The following is a 26,487-nucleotide window of genomic DNA, read 5'->3' as shown; positions in this document are numbered from 1 at the left end:
AGCCACAGAGAAACTACTGCACATGAAGCAAACAAACTTACCTGCTCCCAACATAACTGAGGGGTTACTGGTATTTGTACAGCTTGTTATGGCAGCAATCACTACTGAACCATGAGCAAGCTCAAAGTCACAGCCTTCAAAATTAAATTTGACCACCCTGTTGTGTTGGTCTGGGGCAATCTGGAATCCCTTGAATCCTTGCTGTAAGAGAAGACAGTAAGAACCAAAAGGATGTGGTTAATATAAATATTTTGACTGGAAATTAGTATGTGCTAGGAATTTCCTAGACGCAGGAAGGGTCTGCCAGTCACATACACGCATGCACTTCTAGGTCTGGTGGTGAAGGTCTGCACCTCTGGTTAGTCAAACTGACAGACAAAAGTTATTTTTCTGTCATCTTTTACTGATGAAAGAGGCAGCCTCTGCAGCACAACGTTATTTGTGTTTTATGACTATATCCTTCAGATTGCTCAGATACTTCTTGCTCCCATACGCTCCAAATTCCTAACCAGATACAGTACTTTTACACAAGCTAATCCTGAAGTCTCAGCCATAATACATAGGGGGTTTTAAGCCATGAATATCAAACAGCTCAAACTTGCACTAAGAGCTGACAAGAGAGGCAAAAGCCTGACAATTGAAAAAAACACACCATGAAAAATTACATTTAATGATCAGAAAGCATAAGCTCATTTCATGGAGCCTGGAAAAGGTAAAAAGTAAGAAACACTGGGAATTGCTGTAGTTTCTTGATTTGCATCACTTGAGTTCTGCACTGCCTTTAACAATAGTGGTTACTGTATAAGCTAAGGATTCAAACTGATTTTGCAACTTCAAGTGTCTGGACTTATCAATTCAAATTCCCAGTTCCTACCTTGGCTCCCAGACAAGTCTCAAAGTCCTTCTTCATATCTGACACAGCAACCTTGTCCTGAGGTCTTTTTGGTCCACTGCAGCAAGGCACAACGGTATGGAGATCCAGCTCAACAACCTATTCAGTAAGAGGAACAGGGAATGGTTCAGCATTGCATGACAAGCTGAAGCCACTTAAGCCACAGGTATGCTTACCTCTACTGCTGAGCCAAAACTAAGCTTGCACATCTTTATGTTTGTCTGCAGAAATTATCAATGACATAAGAGAAGGGAAAGATGATAAAAGGGACAGTTCTACTTTCAGACCCTGCCAGCTCCCAGGTATGGCTCTTAAAAACACCCCAGTTACTAAAAAAACAGTGTGTGATGAAAGCATCTAAATACAGATGATTTTGAGAATTATGTCCTTTCACATGCTAGCAGCAGGGTCTTCTTCAGAAAACAATGATGTGAAGAAATCCTGTTACTGGCATAAACCAAAGCATACTATTCATCTTGGCCTTGGGGAAAATGTTCAGTCTATTATGAAACAGAATATCTTATTTTCCTATTCCTCATCCATGTTTAAACTTTGTTTTTATAGTGTACTGCATCTTTCAATGTTTACTAAGGTTTTTGAATAATCATGCAAACCTGAACATAAGTGACAAGGTAATTCTTCCTGTAGAGGAAACCAGGAATATTCTTGGGTTTCCTGGACATGGAGTTAACATCTTTAGTTTCTTGCACAGAAAACAGCTTGTGTGGTCTGTGGTTACCACAGAGCTTCTAAGTGTCCTGATTCACATAGTAAAATAAGTTGCTGAAAAGAAGGGTAAAAACTGGGACAAGACTTACAGGGACAACATCCACACAATCTTCATAGTTGTGGTTTAGTTTGGATTGGACTTCTCAGTAAACTATATGGATCAAAGTGCAGAATCCACACCAGCTAAGAGCTCAACTGAGAGACAGTCTATACCTATGTCCCAGTTTTCACACCATGAGAACCAGCTGACTCATTCCACTGGGCCCTAAGTTACGACAGCTGTGTGGACAAAGCCAAAGGATAAGGAGTCCCTTGACTATTTCTTATTTCTGTGAAAAAATATCGTCACACTACAATAGGGTAGGGCATAAAGCAGGGAGACAGAATACACAGTAGTTTCTAACCTGTGTGAAGTCTGGATCCTGGGAGGAGTTCTTGAAATCTCTTAGCATTCCCACAGCTTCAAGATAGCTTTTTGTACACATAACTTTCTCTTTATCACGGCCTAAAGCAAAAGCCAGGTACAGCAAAAATAAACCACAAATAGAACTGAGGAACTACTATGTAACAGAAAAAAAAAATACATTGACAGGCTATTTCAGTGTTCACACTGTACATTGCACTGAGACCCCTCGAGACCCCTTCAGCATACATATTAGAGACTCACTAGAAACAAAGCGATTGAGCAGACTTTGTGGATTTTGCCACAAAACTTATGTTCTTGCTTCTGTCATTTGGAGAGGCTCGGTTCAGGGAGGGCTAAGCAGTTAACTGCAAAACAGCCTAGAACTCAGCTCTTCCTGAACATGGATCCCAAGAGCAAGACACAGCCTGAATAAGCAACTCTGGATTAAGAAAAATAAAATTAAAAAAAGCTCTCAAAATGTGAAGATTCCACTTGATTCAACCCTGTTGCTGACTACACCATGTAGACCTGGAGTCCCTGCTTTCAGTTACAGCTCTAACTCATCGGCTTTTCTTACACTCACCAGTTTGTATCAGGTACCCAATGCTAATGTCATCCACTGGGAAATAGGCAGCTGTTGCTCCATACTCCGGACACATATTGGCAATGGTGGCTCGATCAGCAATTGACAGCTGGGCTACTCCAGGGCCAAAAAACTCCACAAATTTACCCACGACTCCAACTTGGCGAAGGTGCTGTTATAAAAATACAGTGCCTGTGTCACTGCTGGGTGATCAAACAACCTGAGCATGGATGTATGTTACAAAATCCAGCTTTGGACTTCATAGAAACCATTTTTGAAGGTTTCTATAGCCATTTGACACCAGGAAGCTTTGGTAAACTAAATCACAAAGGACCAGGGCACAGATATGTGAAGTTTCAATAAGGTACAACATAAGGATGTATTCCTTCTAAACTTCTTCTTCCTCCCATTTAAAGTGAAGTCTATCTTAGAAGAATTGTATTTTTCTCACATGACATTCTATGGAGAGAACAGTGTCGGGTCTTTAGCTAGCAAACCCAAAAAGGTGGGGAAATGACAAGAACCAACTGCACAAGTAGCATTAGGACAAGGGGCAAAAGTTTTAAACTATGAAAGGGCAGATTTAGGTAGGATATTAGGAAAAAGTTCTTCACTGGTGGATCACTGGAACAGGTTGCCCAGAGAGGTGGTGGAAGCCCCACCCCTGTAGACATTCAAGGTCAGGCTTGATGGGGCTCTGAGAAACCTGATCTAGTGAAGATGTCCCTGCGTACTGCAGGGGATATTGGACTAGATGACCTCTAAAGCTCCCTTCCAACCTTACACAGTCTATGATTCTATGAAGCAAACTGTTGCAATGACTGAACGCTAACAACATCTGGATGAACTCATAAAAAGCTGCTGCCTTTCCCCACTTAAGATATTCTCTCTAGAGACAGCATCCCCTGATGAACATTGTGTTTGAGGTCAGAAGTCTGGTGCACAATGCTGACCCAGTAATATTCTTAATTCAGACATAATCCATAGAGTGAATAAACCTATTGTAAACATATGACACATAAGCCAAACACCTGCACATCAAAAGAATCAGACTGCTGTGCTTACTGTCTGGTTTTAGGTTTTACACTGCTATATTGTAAGTGGAGACTTAAAAAAAGTCATCGCATTTCTTTTCAGACAACAGAGAAACAAGACCCTTTTACAAGCAGTAATGTTCCAAAATACACCTGCAGAGGAGGATTTGAACAGGCCATGAGACATCAGCTCTCTGTTCCATTCTGTATGGCTTCTGGGAAACAGATTTACCTAGAATATTTCTAGTTGTCCTTGGATAGCTGATGCCAACACACACAGAGCAACAAAGTTTATAAAATGAGTCCAAAATGGCCACATGGAAGCACACCCAGGACTCTAAACATGCAGTACAATGGATCTGTCCTACCAAACATGCACAGCTTCCAGCAGTACTGGTAAAGTGTCCATTACCTTGGTAATGGTGAGTACAATGTCAGTGGATGTCACCAGTGGCTGAGGGTTTCCTAGCAGCTTATAGCCAACTACCTCAGGAAGCACCATGCTGATTGGCTGTCCCAACATCACTGCTTCTGCTTCAATGCCACCAACACCTGCAGACAACAGGAGCATACAATCTAGACATTCAGAGAGATAGTAACATGCCAAAGATAAATCTGTGAAGTGCAACTGACACAGAACATTACTTGATTTAAGTTGTGAAAGGGGAGAGAAGGCAAGCAGCCTCATCTTGCTTCAGTTTCTGCAAGGCTGAGCTTTTAGTTTCTTTACGTTTCATACTGTCATCCTTGTTCCTCAGGCATCAGATAGGATATTAAGTAAATCTAAGTAACTTACTCTGAGGATGCTTGGCTTTTACAATAATAGATGTATTTATCTTCCACTTTCACATTTCCTTCTATGTTTTGTTTAGCTTAATAAATGCTAAGCTAGAAAAATGTCCTGTAATACTTGCTTTTGTATGCCCAAAGACTATTCCTATCCTTTTCTCTCCACAATCTAGTAATGGTTCTGAAAAATAATTCTGATTTTTTTAATGCAAGATGATATGTTATTTAAAAAAAGATAATTCTGTGACAGGCAAAACCATGTGACTCTTTTCACTAGGTATTGAATAATTTTTAAAACAGTCAAGTTAGCTGACATGACCAGCAGGCTACCACAAACAGGCATGAAGCACGTTCAGCATTGCAGCACGAAAAGCTGGATCCAGGAGTATGTGCTCTGAATGCATATGGTATGGGCTGTACCCAGCCACTCTTTTCACATTCTGGAAGAAAATGAGGTTATGTTTACAGACGCCCTCTTCCAAGCAGCAGTTACATCATCTAAACAATGGCTTTATGTGTGAGGTGCTACCAAATACAGAGTAAGAGGGAAGTTTTCTTATCCGATGTTATCAAATAAAGTGAACTTGGTTACATTTGTATTCCAAGTCAGCAGGAATTCTTCCACTCTTCAAAGTCTCAATCCACCAATATTACTACAGTAGCATAGGTGCAGTAGAAAAACACAATGTCCTATTTCTATCACACGTGGTACTCAACTTAACAAACATCTTTATCAACAACTAGCAAATGCTGTTTAAATACAGAATTTATTTTGTATTTGTATGGTATTTACTTTAACAGGGCTCCTATCATCATATCACATGAAGATAAAAAGCTCAACTGAAGTTTCTGTCTCCATGTTAGGGATGATTGCAAATGCTTTCATTTCATACCTACTTACTTGGTCCATAATTCCAACACTGCAGTTTGCCACAGGCAGCAAAAAAGCAATTGTTTGTATTTATTTCTGTAACAAGTGTTCTGCAGACTACTGGTATTACAACATACTTCCCAGTGCTGTTCTTCACAGTGGCCATATATAGCCTCAACATTTGGCATCTTCTAAACGAATAAAGCATCTGCATTACTTTTTGATAAGCAATGCTTCAAAAGTTGCTTAATGACTAAGGAACAAATGGATGTTCAGCTGTGCTCTAATTTCCTGTCCTTCCCAAACAACTAAGGTGCCTCCAGAAGTTCTACTTTGTATTTTCCTGCTTCTTTGTGATTTAAATGCAGAATGTATTAAAAAAATTCCACTGATCAACCAACCAAAACACCACCACCGCATGCATCAGAAATTATCTGAGGCTGTTACCAGCACAGGTAGGTTAGTTACAAAGTCTTAAATAGCTGTAAGAGATCTTATCTTGAATTTGGGGCTAGTCTGTGTACTGTCTAGTTGGCATGTAGATAACTTCTTTACAGCAGCCCACATAGTGCTATATTTCAGATGTGTGCCCAAACCAGTGTTCATAACACACCGCTGTTTTAGCTATTGCTGAGCAGTGCTTACACAGTGTCAACCACTCTTGTTTCTCACTCTGCCTTTCAGCAAGTGGGCAAGACACTGGGAGGGGACGCAGCCAGCACAGCTGACCCAAACCAAACAAAAAGATACTCAATGCCATATAACCTCACACTCAACATTAGAACTGGGAGGCAGGGGGGATTTTGACAAAGTAGCCATTGCCCAAGGACTGTCTGGGCTTTCGTGTGCTAGTGGGAGGTAGGGACTGTCTTTACATCACTTGCTTTCGTTTCCTTCCCCACTCCACCTTCACTTGTCAAACTATCCTTGCCTCAACCCACGAGGTTTTTCTTGCATTTGCCCTTCCAATTCTCTTCCCTCATCCTGCTACCAGGAGGACTGAGTGAGCAAATCGGTGGAGGCTAACCTGACAGCTAGGGTCAACTCACCAGTGTCTGAAACACAGCTCACTCAGCCAACAGACTGTTCACAATACGCTACTGCACGTACCCCAGCCAAGCACTCCCAAGCCGTCTATCATAGTCGTGTGTGAGTCAGTGCCCACCACACTGTCTGGATAGTAGTAGCCATCCTGATCCATCACCACTCTTGCCAAGTACTCCAAGTTCACCTGATGGATGATCCCAGAGCCTGGTGGAATAATCCTCATGTTTTTAAAAGCCTGAGAGCCCCACTGAAACAGAAGGAATCAGAATAAAACATTTTCAATGCAAATAAGCACTAGAAGAACTTTTGCTCACTGCACTTTTCTCCACACAAATAGGATTAATTCTTTCGGTACCTTTAAGAACTCAAACCTTTCTCTGTTCCTTTCAAATTCCAAGTCCTGATTTTTTTGCAAGCTGTCTGATCTGCAAGTTAAAATAATCAGCTGTCAGAACCAAAAGTATCCATTTGAAATTTATGTCTGGTCAGATATACCCAAAGGTTGAAAGAGGGGTTATTAGCTAATCTTAATGTTGATCATCTCATAATTTTAATCTCATTGGTTCAAATGTGAGTGTTAATCTGCATGTTGCATATGTTGCAAGCCTAAAACTTGTAGCTTGGGAAAAGCTACACTCCATGTTAGAACAACCTGAGGTTTCAACACCTAAAGCAGAAGCAATAAGCAAAGCAGTAAAGGGAACTGGGACACAGGAGTCCTACAGCTTCAGTTAAAAAGATTTTCTTCTGCCTGAAGCCCATGTTTCAAAGCAGACAGGCCTAAATAAACTTTTCACTTTAATAAGCTGCCTATTTTAGGCCTGAAGAGTTCGAAAGAACTGAGGAACAGGGCTGGCCAATGTTCTCACCATACACACATGGGCCTCACAGCAATAAGTAAGACTGTGACAGGAAGTAATTATTAGCAAAAATTTAACTAAATTAAGTCCGGGATACTACTGATAACATAAAATAAACATTAAAAGAACACCAAAAAAGGGTAATAGTTGATTTGGTCTTATGGTCAAGATGAAATCACATCTTTTTCCTAAATAAATAGTGAAGAAAGGCCCAAAGAAAGTTCAGTAGGCCCACATTTAGATACCATGGGGGACAGAAAAATCCCAATGCAGAGGTCTTGTATTTCATTGTGGGTCTAGTGAGTCCTCATCTCTTTGTAGCATGCTGAAGACTGAACAGTATTTGGTTTCTTTCCTGTACTTATAGGGGCCGTATTAATCAGTGTCTTGTGCTTTTCTGCACAGAGGCATTGAACTAGCAAAAAAGCTCCTCAGAGCTGGACTGGGGCAGCTTAGGTCTACTTTTTTATAAATATGCAAGAAAGGAGACATTGCTTGTCCTTTCCAAAAATCCCTATGAGGTCAAAAAAGTGCACATGGAAAAAGCTATTTCTGAGTGACTAATAATAATGCAGTATTATTATGGAAAATTTTGATCACCACAGGTTTGGACTGAGCCTCCTTCTGTAACACGTAGTCCACACTTTTGCTTCTAAGGATGCACCACAGAAAAAAGAAAATACCCCCATCTAAACCATAGCAACAGATACAACTGTCTAACTTAAACACTTGCTTCTTGAAGTCTAAGATGTTATAGTCCAAATGCTAGGAACATCACCAATGGAACTACATTTATTACCAGTAACTGGATTCATCTTTCTTACTACCCTTAAGAAGCAAGAGGTATTTTGTGTCCTTACCGCCTGTTAAAATCAACCTGGATGGAGTGATCTATCACTAGATCAGCAGGACAGATAGGATTGATTTTTTCAGGGTCCCCCCCAAGTTTCTTCACAGCATCACGCATTGCAGCAAAGTCAACCACAGCAGGTACACCACTAAAACAGAAGAGAAATGAGCAAGATGAAACCATCTGGAAAATAATAAAACAACAAACACAAGTGAGATTCTGAGATGCAGAACAGACACCTACTGTCATGTACGCACCAAACCACAGCCTTACCCTCAGTCATGGGATCATTACTCTGTGGCAGAGACAGTAACAAAGTCAGAAGACCAGAAGGGACAGAACACTATCTATATCCCAAACACTAGAAGAATGAAAAGCTAAAACCAAAATTCATCAAGTAACAGAAGCAGTTTAACATGCTTGGCTAGGAATCTGGAAACTTAGTCCTAGTCAGCATTCCTTTGGGACCTTGAACTGGTTTCACTTGTTTTGTTCTGTTCCTCTCTCTCCTCCCCAATCTGTTTATAAAAGGGGGAGGGTGGCTGGCGGTGGGGGGCAGAGAGCTAGGACAAAGTAATGTGCTTTCTTTGGTTCTTGGCTATGTTTAGTTAGCCAATTTTAAGGCAAGGGCCACCTCCTCCAAACTTTGTAAAGCACAGGAGAACCTTCTGGGTAATTCTTTTGGTGCCTTCCACACATCAAGTGAAACTGACAGGACAGGGCATGAGATTTCTGAAAATACAAAGGTGTTTTGAAGTCACATCCTTTGCAGAATAACTGTATTTTCATTCACTTTTACTTACAGATTACTGTATTTACCACTGACACAAATGATGTTCAAACAGCATGTTTTCAGATTATGGGCTAACATCCACATTTCTGCCTTCTCATGTATCTTGTGACAATCCTGCAAGCCACTGAACTCCCAAGTGAGTCAGAGAAAGCTTAACAGGCCTTTTCCCCTATGTTTGTATATCTTGTTCATTCAAAACAATTTTTAAATCCCTAAATTAAGTGTTCCTTCCTATGTGAGGTAGGTACACCATAGCGAGGGTCAAAGTAATGCACGTAAGTCCATCTATCTTCCAACACAAGTTGGAAGTACTAAAAAGAGAAGTTCTGGCACTTCAACACCTGCCTTACTTAGTAAATCATCCATGTTTCCATATTTATTTTAACAAGGTTAAAATAAACAAGGTGCTTCTCAGAACATACATTATCAGCTTCTAGAGAGGTATGTAGTAGACATTTTTCAATCAGTTTGGGAAACCCTCTTTCATACAAGCCTATCTAGTTTTGCTGGCTGATGTGACAAAGAGGGCTGCCTGTGCTGTGCTAGTAAGGACCTGGCATCATTCAGTAATGCACTGAGAGCACTGTTTCTGCAAGGGCAGCCCAAAGCAGGGAGAGTTCATGTTTACAGCACTGATAAGGAAGCTATTACAATTTAAAATATATCAGAAACAATGCAAGAAGAAAAAGGGCTTTGTAATTCCCAAAAAATCATGAGTGTTTACAAAACCAAACAAAACAAAGGGTCCGCATCATCTAACCTTGACATGCTTAACTGATATTCAGCAGTTTGAAGCAGTTTGTTGTCCCAGCATATGCATATTCCAAGAAAAATAGCAAATGCTACATTAAGCTACCTAGGTAGATGTGGGGCAGGGCAGGGGTGTGGGGAGGGAGTGGAAGAGTGATTTTGCCAACTTACAATTGAAAAGGAACACACATCTACAGTCTTAGAAGAACTCAGGATAATTGTGGAACGACCACATCTAGGAAATTTGATACTCCTAATCCATGACACGTGAATTTAACTGTTGTATGGCTTCTGGAAAGTTGCCAAAGCTGCCTTTTCAAACACATCCCACTCAGGAGACTGTTCATGAATGCAACTGCTCTGCAGACTTACAGGCACACTTTTAAAACTCAGCAGGAGAGTAGGGGGCAAGAAAGAAGTGTAGTAACAAAGGGAACAACGTTCTCTTTAAAGTTTGACTTCCTCTGTGCTCCAGCTTTTAAAAATGTTAACAACAGCTAGAGAATAAAAAAACATCTAGGAATTCGGTGTGGGTTTGGGTTTTTTTTCCTGTGGAGGCTTTGCCATTTTTTCCTAATGTCCTGAGGAGCTGAGCTGTATTGGGTCTCTAGCACCAAGCCAACCTTTGGGGAAATGCACAACAGAAGGTATGACAGCTAAGGCAATTTACTGTTCCAAGAAATAAAAATCCAGCAGCATGGGGTTTACCATGGATGAATTAAGACTCCTTCACAAAGGCAAAGGACAAGGGAACAAAGGACAGTGGACTTGAAAGTCAAATGTATTAAAAACAGAAGCTACAGTTAGACGTATTAGAAACAGTTAGAAGCTGAAAATTGACTTTCCATATCTACCAGGGACTATTATCATAAATATCTACCATGCTGACTAACCACACTGCAATAACAAGGTCAAGCTTTCAGAGTCCATTGGGTAAGAATCTCAATTTGCATTACTGGGAAAAATTAGGCTTTTTTTTTTTCTTCCAATACCAGAGAAGTCTTTAAAAATGTGCTTGGACTAATACTAACTCTGAAAAGAAAACAATGATGTGGGTTATAACTGAAAATTGAAATGGGTAAAAAACTGAACGCAAAAGACCCTGGGGAGTGGGGGAAGGAAAAAAGAAAAAAAAAGACTCCACCACCATCACCCCCCAAACAATAACAAAACCTCTGAACTCCAAATTCCCTCATTTGGATGGCAATTTATCCACCCCATTTCCCTCCCATCTGTTTTGAAGAGTTTCGTAAAGATACTTATTTCTCCATCCTAGAAGTACTTCGTTTAATGCTTTTATCATGAGGGTTTGTCTCTCCAAGTGTTGTCTGTAACGTGGCATCCAGCAAGGGTGACAAAGGCCTTTTCAAACATTTCACTGCTAGGCTTTCCCTCAGCTCACCCTCTATCCAAAGGTGAGCACTGCTGCACTTTTAAGAGTCCCTCTTCCCAGCTTTGGAGAGCATAAGACTCACGTGAAGTCTTGCAGAATAACTCTTGCAGGCTTAAACGGCACTTCAACGTTCTCGTGTTGCATCGTTTTCCAGTTGAGGATATTCTCAACATCTCCCTTCTTCACTAGGAACTCATCACAGTTTCGGACTGCTGATTCCAAGAGGACTCGAATAGAAAAGGGCAGGCGTGCTGCATGGGTGAGAGGCAAGAAACAAAGTCAGTTTTACCTTAGAGCCTATGTCACCAAGTGCAGAGTTCTACACCTGGGGCAGATGGGTCCTCACAGTACTGTCCCTGCATTCTCACAAGGCTCAAATTATCAGACACCCATCTCTACCCTCCAGTTTTATCAGATCAGTGCTAACTGACCTGTTCCACTCAATTCTTTGAGTAGGTTTATTATCTCAGTCATTGTGAGCCAGTAGACATCTTTGCATGAAGGGCTTTTTTTCCCCCCAGCATTTCCATCCTCCACAGCAATCCCACTCTGAAAACATGCTGCGCTCACATTTGTTCTCTGCAGCTCTCTCACTCTTGCCACTGACCACAGTCACAGAAAAACAGTTTTCTCCTTGACTTGTTAGAAAGCATAGCTTTAGTGATCTAGGTGGTCTCTTCTTCAGAGATATGAAACTTGAGTAAGACTGTACATCTGCTAATCTTCTTCACTTCAAAATAGAAATACTTATAGGAAATTACACAAAATACTATTAGAGCAGCCCTGGCAGCTTTACAACAAGCAGTGGAATCGAAGAAAAAAAATAAACAGCATCTCTGCCCTTCCTCCCCAGGTCCACTGTAATAATAGCTGGTTAACTTCCTTTCAGAATATTTATATTCCAAATGTCTTGACAAGTTTGTCCCAACTTTCTATGCTGGGCTTCCAAGACACAAAAGTACATTAATCACAGGAAAACCTCACTACTGCCATTACAAAAAAATCCTATTGTTCAGAACACAGTCACCAAGAATCATTTGGGGTTTTTTTATTTGTTGTCTTTGTTGTTGTTGCTTTGTTGGGTTTTATCTTTTCTTGCCCCTCCCCACCTCATTCTTCTGTTGCTCAATTATTTCATTTTTCTGCTGGGCAGTGAGAACTGCATCACTTTTTCTTTAAAGAATTTGGAGTTTAACACTCTTGAAATCCTGGAATGGATCCACTGGTCATATCAGTCTATTTCTTAAGACTCATCTCTGCTTTTCACACATGAAGTCCAACATTAATTGGTTTCTCATTTACACATTGAGTCTGCAAGGGATATATGTTGCTGACATTCAGAGAAGATGTTCCTCCTCTTGCTCCCTGAGTTCTCCTTAACCACCTGTTTCCTTTTTGAAAGAGGGAAAATACCCAACATGCACAGCAATAAGCTATAGATCCTCACTTTCTAAGTCAGTGGTAGAGATAGTAACATTTTTATGAGTGCACATGGAAGATGCCCAAATACATTAAGGTAATGTCAGAAGAACTAAAGAGCCTCCTTGTAAAGCAAATTCTAGCCATTACTCTTTTTAATGCTGAACAATCTTTCTGGAGGATTCAATCACATCTGTGCTAGGTCCTTTCCAGCTTTTCACAGCAGCACAGCGTTATAGGAGAAAACTTGTGCTCTTAAGTTTTGCTTAGTTCTCATCACCCACTCAAGAAAAATAAGACTGCTGTGTGCACAGCATGTTGAGAAAATAACGCTACGATCTTGGCAGTATTTCTGTAGTTCTGAATTTCCAGAATAAATTTTGCTAAAATTTTGTTTTCAAGAACCGTGTTTCAAACTCATAGACCAAGTACCATTCCAATTTCCCTACATGTTCTGTTCATCACTGTCCTGGTTTCACTCAGGATGGAGTTAACTTCCTTTGTAGCAGCACATGGAATGCTGTGTTTGAGAGTTAAAATGAAAGCAGTGCTGATAACACCCTGATGGTTTTAGTTGCTGTCAGACAGTCAAGGACTTTCTCAGCTCTTCGTATTTCTCTATTAGTGAGAAAGGAGGGGTGAAGCCATGACAGGTGACCCAAACTGGTCAAAGAGTCACCTGCCAATTACATCCTGCCCAGGATATCGGGGGGCTGGTGGGAGGAGGAGCAGGGGCGTCTCCGGGAAGCGCAGTTTTGGGGGACGGTCGGGTTCCGGGACGGCTCTGGGTGGCACGGCCTGAGCTGTGTGGTTCAGTGAGAAACTGCATCCTGTATCAACAGCCTCATATATTTTTTTGCTCTAAAGTCCTGTCAGCATTGTTATATTTTGTCTTTCTGCTATTTTAGTAAACTATCCTTATCCCAACCCACGGGCCTTTTGGTTTCTAGGTTTGGGGTTGTTATTTGCCCCTTCCTTTTCCCTTCCCTTGCCTCTCACACCACCACCCCCTTCCCCTGCTCTTTTCCTTTAAAGAACAGGCAGCTGTGTGGATCTCGGCTCTCAGCCGGGGTAAAACTACGACAATCACAGAATCACAAGGTTGGAAAAGACCTTTAAGATCACCGAGTCCAACTGTTCCTGTCCTATTCTAAACCATATCCCTAAGTACATCATCTACCTATCTTTTAAACACATCCAGGGAAGGTGACTCAACCACATCCCTGGGCAGCCTGTTCCAGGCACTGACAACTCTTTCAGTGAAAAATCTTTCCCTCACATATAATCTGACCCTGCCCTGGCACAGCTTTGTGCCATCTCCCGTTGTCCTATCTCCTGTCACCTGGCTGAAGAGACCATCGCCCACCTCTCTACAACCTCCTGTCAGGTAGTTGTAGGTGGTGATAAGGTCTCCCCTCAGCCTCCTTTTCTCCAAGCTAAACATCCCCAGTTCCCTCAGCTGCACCTCATATGATTTGCCCTCCAGTCCCTTCACCAGCCTGGTTGCCCTTCACTGGACTCGCTTGTGGACCTCAATGTCCTTCTTATGGTGAGGAGCCCAGAACTGGACACAGTACTCAAGGTGTGGCCTCACCAATGCCGAGTACAGGGGCACAATCACCTCCCCAGACCTACTGGCCACACTCTTTTTGACACAGGCCAGGATTCCATTGGCCGCCTTGGCCGCCCAGCCACACTGCTGGCTCATATTCAGCCTGCTATCAACCAACACCCCCAGGTCCTCCTCTGCCTGACAGCTCTCCAGCCAGTCTTCCCCAAGCCTGTAGCGCTGCATGGGGTTGTTATGTCCCATGTGCAGCACTCTACATTTGGCCTTGTTAAACTTTATTAAGCTGGTCTCAGCCCATCGGTCCAGCCTGTTCAGATCCCTCTGAAGAGCCTCCCTACCCTCAGGCAGATCAACACTTCCTCCCAGTTTAGTGTCATCTGCAAACTTGCTGAGGGAACATTCAATCCCTTCATCGAGGTCATTGATAAAGATGTTGAACAAGACTGGACCCAGGACTGAGCCCTTGGGGACGCCACTCGTGACCGGCCTCCAGCTGGATTTGGTTCCATTCACCACCAGCCTTTGGGCCCGGCCATCCAGCCAGTTTTTAACCCAGCTGAGGGTCCACCTGCCCAGGCCAGTGACAACGGAATGCCTTCCTTATGTTGTCAACATACCGTATCTCCCATCTTCCAATTTGCTTAGGTTAAAGAACTTCTTCAGAGGCTGTTTAGGGTCCAGAGGCTCCACAATCTGTGCAAAAGGGTTGCTCATGTTTATTCAAGACTTTTGATGTTCCTAAAACACAAAAGGAGAATCAAAGCCATTTTCACCACGTCTGTACCACATACAAGAGCACAATGTTATGTGTCCCACATACAAGGCCTGTACGAGACAAAAAGGTATTGCACAGTCTGTGTTAGTCATGCCCTTTCCCCTAAAAATCTACTTCAACATGTCCTCAGAGATACACTATGCAGGAAGATAAAAGCATTGTGAAAAACATTAAGTGGTTTACAAAGCAAATTCTGTATCTGAGCTGTTCTTTACGCTGCTTTGAGAAAGCCTGTTACACCTCTGTGATCACAAACCATCACAGCAATGTGATTCCATTTCTTAAGTTAATGAAGTTAAACAGACAGGCACTTGCATTCAAAATGAAAAACAATTCAACTAAAACAGTAAAAACTATAGTTTTTCTTGATCTAGAAAGTGTTACAGGCTAAGATTACAAACCCTGACTATCAGAAACATAACAAACCGTCCTGATTTCAGAAAGATTTGTTAGGGTCATCACACACACAAAAAAGTAGACTCTATTGTAAACACCATTTTGGTTTGACATCTTTTTTGTAGCTATCCTAATGGTTTACTGGATAGATCATTCCACTGGGACCTTTTAGGGTTCACACAAATTAAAGTACCCTGAGATATTCCCAGTATCAAGGCCAAATAGCACAGAGGGGCCTAAGTTCACTCTAGAAACACCTCTCAATCTCCAGAAAAGGTTAACTGCATGCAAATTGCCTAATGCAACAGTTCCTAGGACACTCTTAAGATCTGAACTCTGCCCAGCGCTCTTTTGGAAGCACTGGCTTAGGCCAATGAATGCAAGGGGCAAGCTAATGATTTAACAGTACAGACAATTCTCTCCTACCACCTGGCAACATTCCCAGTCATGATTAAATTTTTTTTAGAAGGGAGATAATCACAGGCCTGATTTCCAGACCTGTTGTTGTTTTCCCACAGCACTGTTACTGTCTTAATTCAAGTAACACTATCTTCACTTGTCCCAGTTTTTCCATGCAAAAAACCCCAAATCAACAAGGTGTGAGATGCACATACTGTGACAAACCATGCAGACTGGTGCAAAGGGGCGCACAAAGTCCAGTATTTGTTAAAATGAGTTGATTTATCCCACTTGTTAGTTTCCTTGACTGTTCAGGGAACACTATTATGTAGAATACATTCATGGGGATTTTTAAAGTATTCCAGCACAAATCACATTTCACATATTTTGAGGAAAACCACCAACTTGGAGGTTACATTGAGATGGAGAGATAGCTGAAAGGGTGACAAAGGAAGGTATGGGTTTGTGGTGGGTTGACTCTGGATGGAGGCCAGATGCCCACCAAAGCCACTCTATCACTGTCCTGTTCAGCTGGACAGGGAGAGATCACTCAGCAATTAACATCACAGGCAAAACAGACTTATCACAGAATAAAATTAATCTAATTTATTACTCAATGAAACCAGAACAACTTAATGAGAAATAAAACCAAACTTTAAAACACCTCCCCCCACCCCATCCTTCTTCCCAAGCTCAACTTCACGGCCCATTTCTCTCCCTCCTAGCCCACAGCGGCACAGGGAATGCGGATTGCAATCAGCTCATCACATGTCTCTGCCACTTCCTCAGGGGGAAGTCTCCTCACACCCTTCCCCAGCTCCAAGCGTGGGGTCCCACCCACGGGAGACAGTCCTCCATGAACTTCTCCAACTTGAGTCCATCCTACAGGGTTTCGGCTCTTCAGTGTTGGTCCCTTGCATGGGGTGCAGACTTTCAGGCCCAGACTGCTCCAGCACAGTCCCCCACAGGGGCACAAGTACCCCCAGCAAGCCTGCCCTGGCATGGGCCCCTCCTTGCTCCAGCATGAGTCACAGTGCCTTCCATATGTCTCTACCTGCTCCAGTGTGGGATGTCTCCATGGGCTGCAGGTGGGACCTCTGCTCCCCCATGGCCTTCTCCAGGCATGCATGGGAAACTCTCCTCCAGTGCCTGCACCTCCTCCTTCCCCTTCTTCACTGACCTTCATGACTGCAAAGTTTCTTACATCTTGTCACTCCCCTCTCTGGTGGCAAAAAGGTCCTGCTGCTCAGGTATCCTTTTTGCCTTCTTAAGTATGCTATCCCAGGGGTGCTAGCACCATCGCTGACTGGCTCAGCTTTGGTCAGCAGCAGGTCCACCTTACAGCCCGCTGGTATTGGCTCTGTCGCACATGGGGGAAGCCTCTAGTGGCTTTTTGCAAAAGCCACCACTGCAGCTCCCCTTCACCCCACTACAAGGAGTGTAAACCAGCAAGATAGAGTAAAAAAAAAGAAAATTTTCCAGAATTCTGCCAAATAAGACAACAGAAGTTTCCAGATAAAAGGTTGAATGCCCAGGAAAGCCAGAAAGGTCAGCAAATGAAGAGACCACAAACACCTTCTGCCACAAACTTACCATCTCTGACATTCCGATCTACACGTTATTACCTGAGATTCCTCTTCCTTGCTTTGCAGATACCCTTTCCACACACAAGCCCAGCAAGTTTTAGGTGTCTTGTCCTTTACAACAGCATCAACAGCTAGTCCTCTTCTAAGCAAACTCTGTGCTTTTACGATTGAGCATGATCAAAATAAACTGCTTCCTTCCTCTCCTTGCCTGCTATGCTCCTGATGAGCTTTATTTTCTCCCTTCCAAGCCAAAAACTTTATTTTTTTGCATATCTATTTCTCATGGGAAAATCTAAGGTTAGCTGAAGAGAGAAAATGCTGGGATACCCCCTGAAAGATAAAGCAAGACATCATTACTTTGATATGACCATAACGAGCCCACTCTACTCACTTGATAAATTCTCATCTAAGTATAAATTGCAGCTGTAACACATCCCATCCAAGTCAGTATCCTGGCAAACCACAGCAGCAATTCATTACCTACCTGTTACCATTTCTTTGCCAAACATCACCCTCTTTGCTGAACACAGCTTTTTTTAGTTCTCAGTGTGAGATCAGTACAAACTTGCTTTCATCAGAGTTACACAAATTTGGCAAACCATTGGGTCACCAAGGCCTAAACACGTCTCACCTGCCTGGACACAGTGATATGAATAACTGTGTTACAACACATGGCAAAACATGGGGTCACCAAGACCTAAACACTTTTCACCTGCCTGGACACAGTGATATGGACGCTGCTGCTGCAACCATGTAAGACATTTAGAACACACACACACACTCAGAGCCCCAAGCAGCTAAGGCATCCAGACAAAGTACTAACTTGCAGCACTGCTGTAGCAAATTTTGCATAGCTGGAGAAGCCTAACTCGTATCAACTACTATTTCCAGACAGGAAATTATAAACAAAGTGGTCACAGCACAAAACTCAAGCCAGTGCTCTGTCAAAAAGATGCAACAGAGCAATACTTGGCAGATTGAGTACAGCAAAATTTTTTAAGTAATCACTGCAATAGATACATATTAACTTGTGATTGCATCACAGAGTATTTATTCACGTTTTGCAGGCACTGAAATGTAAATATGCAAACAGGCTGGCACACAAGGGAGCAGACTTCTGTGTGCCTGGGTATGGCACAGGGTCACAGGCACTGACCAGTGCCACGTGACCAAGGCAAGAGCTGATGATGATACCAAAGAAAGCATGTGATCTTCTGCCTCACAACCTCAAAACTGCTTGTGTGGAGGCCACATCTGAAATGGGATTCCACACAGCAGCCTCAGGAAGGCAGAAGTACAGATTAAGAGGTTTCTAATGGCAACAAGCCATCAGCCACCCACACGAGCGTTGATCATCCTGATCTTGGAAAACTGTAGCAACTGCAGCCTAAGCTAGTCCTCTTCTCCGTTTATCCAGAGATTGTGCAATTCTGGACACAGCCTCAGGATTCCAGCAGTTTCAGCTGACCGAAGTCTAAGAAAGTGGTTCAATTCAGGAGTTTAAAAAAAAACAACCAAAAAAATGCAGAATCTCATTACTGGAACCTTCTCAAAGGGTTGCATGACTTGTACAAGTGTACCAGACAAACAGTAGCTTTATTTTAGCCCTTTCCGTACCTACTAATACAATTCTTTAAACACTGATCATCACACCCTAAATATCAATGTTGTTTTCAACTTACCTACTTACATCAATGCAGTTGCTTAGCACTGTGACACCTAGCTCCATCTTTTATCAGAACATGACTCTAAGTCACCCACAGTCTGCACATCATCTCACCTCAAGTCTGATTCCGGCATTTCTCTCCCCCAGAGAAGCTAAGTGCAGAAGGATTCTAACCATGAATACCAGCAGGAGCAAATTTATTTGGACAAAGTCATAACTTTTCAAATAGGAAACTGTTTTTTTATGCATGCAACATTTGCCCTTCAGAGTACAGAATGAACCACTTCCCTCACCCCGCCCCCCCCACTCCCAGTAGCAAAACCTGAGTACACCACCATTCCCCACTTCATCTGTCCTGAGAGGGTCAGGGAGCTCAGCTTTCACCATGAGAGCTCAGACATTTACTAGAAAAGGATCAGTGCAAAAAAGCACACTGGCTGTACTGCGTGTATCTCTCTTGCAGCCTGAAGATCACACCCTCTGGTGATCATTACATAGGAAGTATGCACAAGCAGACAGAAAAGGTGTCTGTACCCTCTTTGACTTCTCTTAAAAGTTAATCACCTAAATTTAATTAGAGTACCCAAAGCATATTAAAGTCTCGTGCAGATCTCCACAAAAAGGATTAAAACATGTAAGCTAAAATAACTTTTTTTAAAGACTATCCACATAAGATTTAAACATATGAGGCATGTATTGATTTCACATCTTAAATTCATATAACTTTTCTGAGTATCCAACATAAACACAGTAAGTCACATCACAACAGCTTCTATTAGAAAAGTACTCAGTTCAGTGAGGAGCTATTATTTAAAGCATGTTCTTGATAACTGTGAGTCCTAGAGTACTTCAGACCCCTTTAAAAGCAATTTCAACAAGCTGAAATTCTACTGAAATTAATGGATTGAGACAGCACCCTGATATATCCTGTAGTTTTGTACTTCCAGGAATTCCCTCATGCAGACCAGAGAAGGGAAAGTGTGCTGTTTAGCCTCACACAATACCTAAGAGAGAATCTCAAGATAACAGCTTTGTTCTTTCATCACTTTAACATATTATTCTACTCTCTTCTGAGCTGCAGGAGAGCCTGAAGGTGAAAATGGATACAGTCAATCAGGCAGCAATCTTTCTCATGCCGCTAAAAAAATTATGTCTTTAAAACACAACTTCTCTTTCCTTCATTTGTTGTGCCAGGTCAAGGCAAAAAATACCATTTTGGGCTTTTTTAGGGATCTCTGGGGACTCCCCTCATCTCTCACTATCCAGAACAAAAGAAAACCTTGGCACATGGAGTACCTTTCTGTTAAATTTATGCCTATAGTAAATTACACTCTCTCTGTAGTACATGACATAAGCACTGACAGAAGACTCTTGTAATAATAATCACAGTTATTACAGAAGTGCCTGAGGACAAACCAAGGACACAGATTTATTTTGTTTGACCTGCAGAAAGGGAAAAAAAAAGCTTGATAAGAGTTCCTGTCTAAGCTTCAGGACATAAAATATGAACAGAAGAGGCAATGTCATTAAGCATTTTAGTACAGACACATCCATCTCACTCAGGGAAGGGGAACATGGCACCACCACTGCCTTTTCTAATCCATCGCTGGTTTCTTAGTTGTTGTCTTTCAAATTATGGGATGGTGCCCACATTATTAACAGGAAGAGTTTGCTTTTAGCATCTGTTCATAAAACTAAACACCTGAAATCTGTTTTAATCAAGCTATTAAGTAGTAAAAGCTCTTTTTCCTGTAGAGTGAGTAAATTCTCAGTCACCACTGGGAAGCACACACTCATCAAAGGAGTAGTTTAATTTGAACACTCTACCAGTAGACTCAAGAAATGCTAGAAAAGGTTACCCTCAGCCAAAGCAAAGATGGTATTTTATCAGCCATCAAGGAAACAGGGAAGGCTCAGACTTGCCAGTACTTGCAGGAAATCTGTGAAGCAACTTCCAACTGAAAACTGAGAAAACGAGAGGTGATCAGGCAGGACTGCTATGACAAAAGCCCTAGCCTGGCAATAAGGCAGAGGACATAGTGAACACTTATGGCCTTGCCTAGAACTTACAGCATTTTCCACCCATGCTAAATCCTAAATCTGCCCTTATCCCTGTGTATTGTGGTTACCCTTCCCCCTCCCCCAAGTTATTAACTTCCTTTTGGCCAATGAACTGGCTGACATGGGGGGAGTGGTGGTGGGGAGGATGTACATGTCTGCATCTGTACTTAGCTGCCAAGTATGTGACAAGCACCTCTGAACAGAAATAGCCAGTAACTGAAAAATCTAAGGGGAGCTGCAGCAGAGGAGCAGGCTACTGAGTTGTAAATCCATCAAGGCAATAGTGGGCATGCATTTTCTGACATTACTAAGAATTATATATAGCTGAAGAGCATTTCTTAAACTGAGTGCTATTGCTCAGTTCCCCAACAGAAAATTATTCCCTGCAACCTGCATAGCTCTCCTTACAGTTTCACATTCTACTCAGAAATGGGCCTTAATTAAAAATGGTGAGGACTACTTAGTTTACCTAAGTTCACTACTTAGTCATGAATAAAGATGTCTTAGCAAGTCCAGCATGTATGAACTTCTGTCCTACTGGAACTGCAGCATGCTCTCTGTATGCCTACCTTGCTTGAAAAGCTAGTAAGGAAAATACCCATGCTAAGCGTGTTGCCAGAAGTCTGTGTGTTTGATATGGAAAGCTAACCTCTTCAAAATTAGTCAGGTGTCAGCAGTAGAAAAACTTTGGTAAGTAAATCCATCTGTAATTCAAGTTGGTTTAGAAAAAAACCCTAATACAGATGTGGTAGAAGAAAAAAAAAAAAAGCTTTAATGTAAATATTGAAGTTGCACAAGAAAAATGTTTTTGTTACCCTGGGGGGAAAAAATGAACAAAACCCAAAGAACAACAGAACAACAAAAACACACACCAACACAAACAACAAAAACACCACCCAACTACAAATGCCCCCAGCATTTGGTTAGAATTCAGCACCACTACTAGAACAAGCAGAGTCTTGTTTTATAATGTATCTTGCTATAATTACTTTTGGATGCACACAGAACAGATGTGTACAACTACTGTTGCAATGAACACAGGTTTCTTGTTTCCATTAAGAGAAGCTCTTACTATTTAACACTTAGTTTACCTGTGACAGATAAGGCCACTGTATAAGAAATACACAGTGTGGGATTGCTATAAACAGCCAGTGATGATACATACAGCTAGCTAGCAGAGATTTGAGAAGGAATCTTTGTGTTTCTCCCTAACACAGAGAAGTCCATCATTACATATAAGTCCTTAAAGAGGAGTACATTAACAATTTGATGACTGAGCAACTATTCTGCTGGTATAAACTACGCCATTATTGCATACTGGGAGAAAATGCAGTAATACATAAAGGAGGGGGGTTTTTAAGCACTCTCTAAGCAAAGTTCCAGGGAGCTCCTTTCAACTTTAGATCTCTAGTGCAGCTCTGTACTAGAACACAAACATGACTCTGAATTGCAGACTTCACTGTTTTCTCCTAAGACTGCAATGCTAAAATACTTATTTATTCAAAACGATAATGTGATAGCCTTCTGGAGCACTGGACAGGTTACTAACCTGGGCATTCCACTGGCTGTCATAAGCATTCTGACCATTTTGCTTTGTTAGCAGCACTGTACTGCAGATACAGGAACTGAAGATTTAGTTCAGAGATCAAGCTTGTGAAATCAAATCTTTAGCTCTTGAAGTAGCTCTTCCAAGTAAGCTATAAGTTTAGATGCCTGCCAAGTTCTAAGATGTGGATACTAAACTCCCTCAAGTCACCCCTCTGGAAAGCCCAGTGCTATCACCTCCCTCACTTCACCACAGTTATTTCACTTACAGCTTCAAGGGACAGTCAAAATACTGCTCTTGTATACATCTCACCAGCTTTCGGTGACCCAGGCAAGCACATGTATCTACTATCCTCAGACAGCCTCTGGAACACAACCTAGCATTACCGTTAACAAAATCCAGATCCTAATTAAGTAGGCATAAGTGTTAAGGGAATGCTGTGTCAGCAGGCTTGCCACCGAGTGTCCTATTTAAAAGGTAGAGACTGATTTTCTTTTTGCTGCAGGAAAATGAGCAGTATTATGCCTGAGAATACATGGAACCCTATTTGGAGGCTACAGAACACTGAAAAATGAAGCCTTGAAATTATTTTTTTTCCTCTGAAAGAGCAACTCTGAACTTTAGCCTACTTCCTACCTCTGTACAAACGTGCTGCCCGTTTCCCCTGCTCATTAACAAATATGCAGCAGGGATCAGCTTCAACACAGAATCAGCTTTCAGTGTTAATAAAAGAATCCAGCGTAACACTCAGAAACACCTTCCCACTGATAACACAGAAGCACTGCACAAAGTCTGGAATACAGAGAGTGCTGGAAGTGTGTACAAAGGTTTGGGCTGAAATTTTTTTTCAATTTCAGCAGGCAGGATTAAAGGACATCTCCCTATTGGTCTGTTTGAAACGGCTCATGTGAAGGGGGAAGGAATGCTGCACAGGTGCATGGGAAGGGGAAACAAAACTGGAGCACTGTGAATCAGGCTGCTACTCCTGCCATTAGCACTGTATCACTTCTGTAAACTGTTGTCACTGCTCGCCTAGAACTCCTATTGAGCAACTTGCCATCTGAACTGCTTCAGAGCTACCAGAGACACCTAGGTAGAAAGTCCTTTCAGGATGAAGAACAGATGAAAGGATAACTACTGTTGTGAAACACATCTGGCACCAGGGGGGAAATGTCCTAACTTTTCAAGCCATTTCAAGACAAATCCTGAATTTCTATTCTGGAAATAATGAAAGGTCATTTTCTCCCAACAAAAATTGCTGCTTACAACCTCAGCAGCTATTCATTAGGTCACGCAGATGAATCTACCTTCCCAACACCCCTAGCTTCAGTATGTAAACAGAACAGGTGGGTATCTGACAAGATTTCAATTCCAGTTAGTTGTTATTAGAGTTTATTAGCCAAGCTCTCTGGGGAAATAGAGATGTTTCCACAAAACATTTTTAATTCAAGTCTTTTTCAGAATGGTTTTTACACAAAAAGGCGAGGGGAGGAAAACAAAGCACCACAAAACCAAACCGCCAAAACTAAACACCCTCTTTCACAAGCTTCTGGAGTCCTCACCCTTGAATCGTGGGACGTCCCAATTCCTGCGAGGAAGTGCCAAATACCTAGAGGAAATCTTCTGAACTAACCACTCCCTAGGCTCTGCCCTGAAGACAAGAACCCTGAACAATTCTTACCCCTTATTCACACTAAGCAGACTTCACATTGAGACTCGTCTCTACCTTCTCTCTGCTTGAAAAGAAGGAAAAAAACCACCCCTCAATTCCTAACCTTCTAGTGACCACAAGTGGATCATTACTCCAGGAAGGGAGAAAATTGCCAGCTATTACATGATGAAACCCTTGTGAGAGTCCACGTTGGAAAACACTAGCAAAACAAGAGTTGCTGTTATTCTCACTATTTAAATATTAACAGTATTTCTCCTGTGGTGTTCTGCAATTATTGTTTTAGCTCTTCCACCATTACTATAAAAACTTGGTTGAACAATCAAAATGGGAGTGTATTATCTTCTGTTTAAAGGGAACCAGAGAGAAAGAAAAGTACCAAATTACAAACGTGATATGGCAAAAAATGCAGTTTGAAAGCCCTACAGTCTGTTCAGCAATCATCTGCATTATATACTCTGCAAAGCACCACTAAGTGATCAGACTCCTACACACAGTGAAAACCTCTCTAGGAATTTCCTCTATCTTACAAAGTCTAGGACTAACCTATCGACAATTTTCTGAACAACTCATACACACCACAGATCCTGGAGGGACAAGAGTCAGCTACACTTCCTATTCTATGCACATTAAATTCCTCTTACTTTCTTTGAAGAACTAACAATCCCCAGAAGTTTATTAGGACATTCTGATGGAGCACAATTACTTTTAAGCAAAGCAATACTAAATAAACATTCCAGTGTTAATATTCTTCCAGGGTGGTCTTCCTTTACTTCAGTATTGTGGATTGATAATGAGCCAGTCTGAACAATAGCAACAGCACTGAGTACTCAGAGATATTAATTAAATTCCAACTGTTTGGAGAGAGAATCCTCTGGTTTAGACCAAGTTTCCTGCTGATATTAAAGAATACTGAAGCCCAGACCTTTCTGTCCTCCCCCTCCAACACATGCTGACTTTAGAGGGTGAAACCAAATATCAAAGTACAACCTCCAGTTAAAACATAAGAGAGAACTGGGGTAGTGTTATGAAACACAGTAATGCACTGAACATAGATACACAGGGAGTAACCTGAACATATACCTAAGTCAGATTCTGAAACCAGCTGTCTCCACAGCTACAGTCCTCAGCCACGTTACACTACAAGGCACATACCTACACCTGTGCTACAGCCACCCGACTTTATTGTTACAGAGCAGTGGAGCACTGGCACCTGCTGTCTGTGCCATGCACCTAAAACAGATTATTTGTCACCCAAAACAAACCAGCAAAAGCCAGTAAAGCCTGCCACTTTACCCTAATATAGGCTTCCTCTTCTCATGCTTTTCTTCCATCCCTTCTCTATCCTAACTACTTACGTTACAGCTTTATTGTTTGTTCACGTCACAGCAGGGGTGCTGTGTGCTCGCTATGCACACTGTGCGCTATCTTCTACTATTTAGACACTACTGAAATGCCAACAGAAAAGGGCGAGGTGCTCCTGCAGGACAATCAATGAAAAAGCACTGCCTGGAGGAGGACCGGGCAACACGACTCCTCTTCCACTCCCGCTCTTCTCGCTCAGCACTGCAGAGCCTGACGCCTCTCCCTGGCCTGCCCATGTCCAAAGCCGGGTCTCGGGGAGCCCGAATTCCCGCCAGCCGGGGCCAGGCCAGCCGCTCCGCTCCCTGCCCTTGCAGCGCGGCGGGGGATGGCCTCACAGCCTTCCTGCTGCTCCGAGATGGTGTCGCGAAGCCGCCCGCGGCACTGCCTTGCGAGAGCCGCCTTCCCCGCGCCGCACCGAGCCGCTCCAACGTCCCCTCCAGCCCCTACGCCGGGAGCGGGGACCGGCCCCGCTGCCGCCGGGAGACGGCGGGATTCCCCGTCCCGCCGCCGGGCCTGGCCTTGCCGCCGATCCCCGCCCTCCGCCCGGGCCCGCACCCGCCCCAGCTCTCTCCCGAAGGGCGCCTCTCAAGCCCCTGCCTTCCCCTGCGGCCGACAGGGCCTGGCGCCGCCGGGGAAAGGGGGCGCCGCGGCAGGGGAAGCGGCTTCAAGGCGCCCGAACCGCCGCTGTCACTACCGGGGAGTGGTGTGTGGAAGCAGGGCGGCCGCGCTCCGCCGAAGCCCGCACTCACCGCGAAGCCGAAAGAAGCGAACCGCCACCAACTCCCCGTCTGGGGCCGCCGGGCGCAGGGAGGAAAGGGGTGGGGGCGGCCTGGCTGGCTCCTCCCCGCCGTCCTCAAGGGCGGCAGTGCCGGCGTGGAGGCCGGCTGCCCGAGAGGAGGGGCGGGAAGCGAGGGACGCCAGCCGGAGAGCCTGCCCAGCCAGCCACCCGGCAGGCGGGAGCGTGGAGCCGATCGCACTTACCTTTCCTACCCGCAACCCCTCACGGAGCTGCTGCTTTTCCCTCCCCACCCTGGGCTG

The 26,487-nt window shown here is 43.0% G+C and overlaps 1 protein-coding gene across 1 annotated transcript in view; it reads right to left on the bottom strand.

Annotated features, from left to right (window-relative positions):
- ACO1 (aconitase 1) overlaps positions 1–26,243 on the bottom strand; it is a 51,846-nt gene extending 25,603 nt beyond the window's left edge. The window contains exons 1-11 of the mRNA XM_084278296.1: positions 26,199–26,243; positions 14,604–14,724; positions 11,080–11,248; positions 8,072–8,209; positions 6,707–6,776; positions 6,415–6,598; positions 4,057–4,196; positions 2,611–2,782; positions 2,026–2,126; positions 875–991; positions 42–201 (exon numbers count right to left, since the gene is read on the bottom strand). Coding sequence (XP_084134422.1) covers positions 42–201; positions 875–991; positions 2,026–2,126; positions 2,611–2,782; positions 4,057–4,196; positions 6,415–6,598; positions 6,707–6,776; positions 8,072–8,209; positions 11,080–11,248; positions 14,604–14,700 — 1,348 coding nt within the window. The 5' untranslated portion in view covers positions 14,701–14,724; positions 26,199–26,243. The remainder of the gene's footprint in view (positions 1–41; positions 202–874; positions 992–2,025; positions 2,127–2,610; positions 2,783–4,056; positions 4,197–6,414; positions 6,599–6,706; positions 6,777–8,071; positions 8,210–11,079; positions 11,249–14,603; positions 14,725–26,198) is intronic.
- Positions 26,244–26,487: the final 244 nt, after the last annotated feature.

Source organism: Gallinula chloropus (genome assembly GCF_964237585.1).
Source record: "Gallinula chloropus genome assembly, chromosome: Z".
NCBI classification, from domain to species: Eukaryota; Metazoa; Chordata; class Aves; order Gruiformes; family Rallidae; genus Gallinula; species Gallinula chloropus.
The sequence above is the reverse complement of the archived record's forward strand: the minus strand, read 5'-3'. Positions and strand labels throughout refer to the sequence as shown.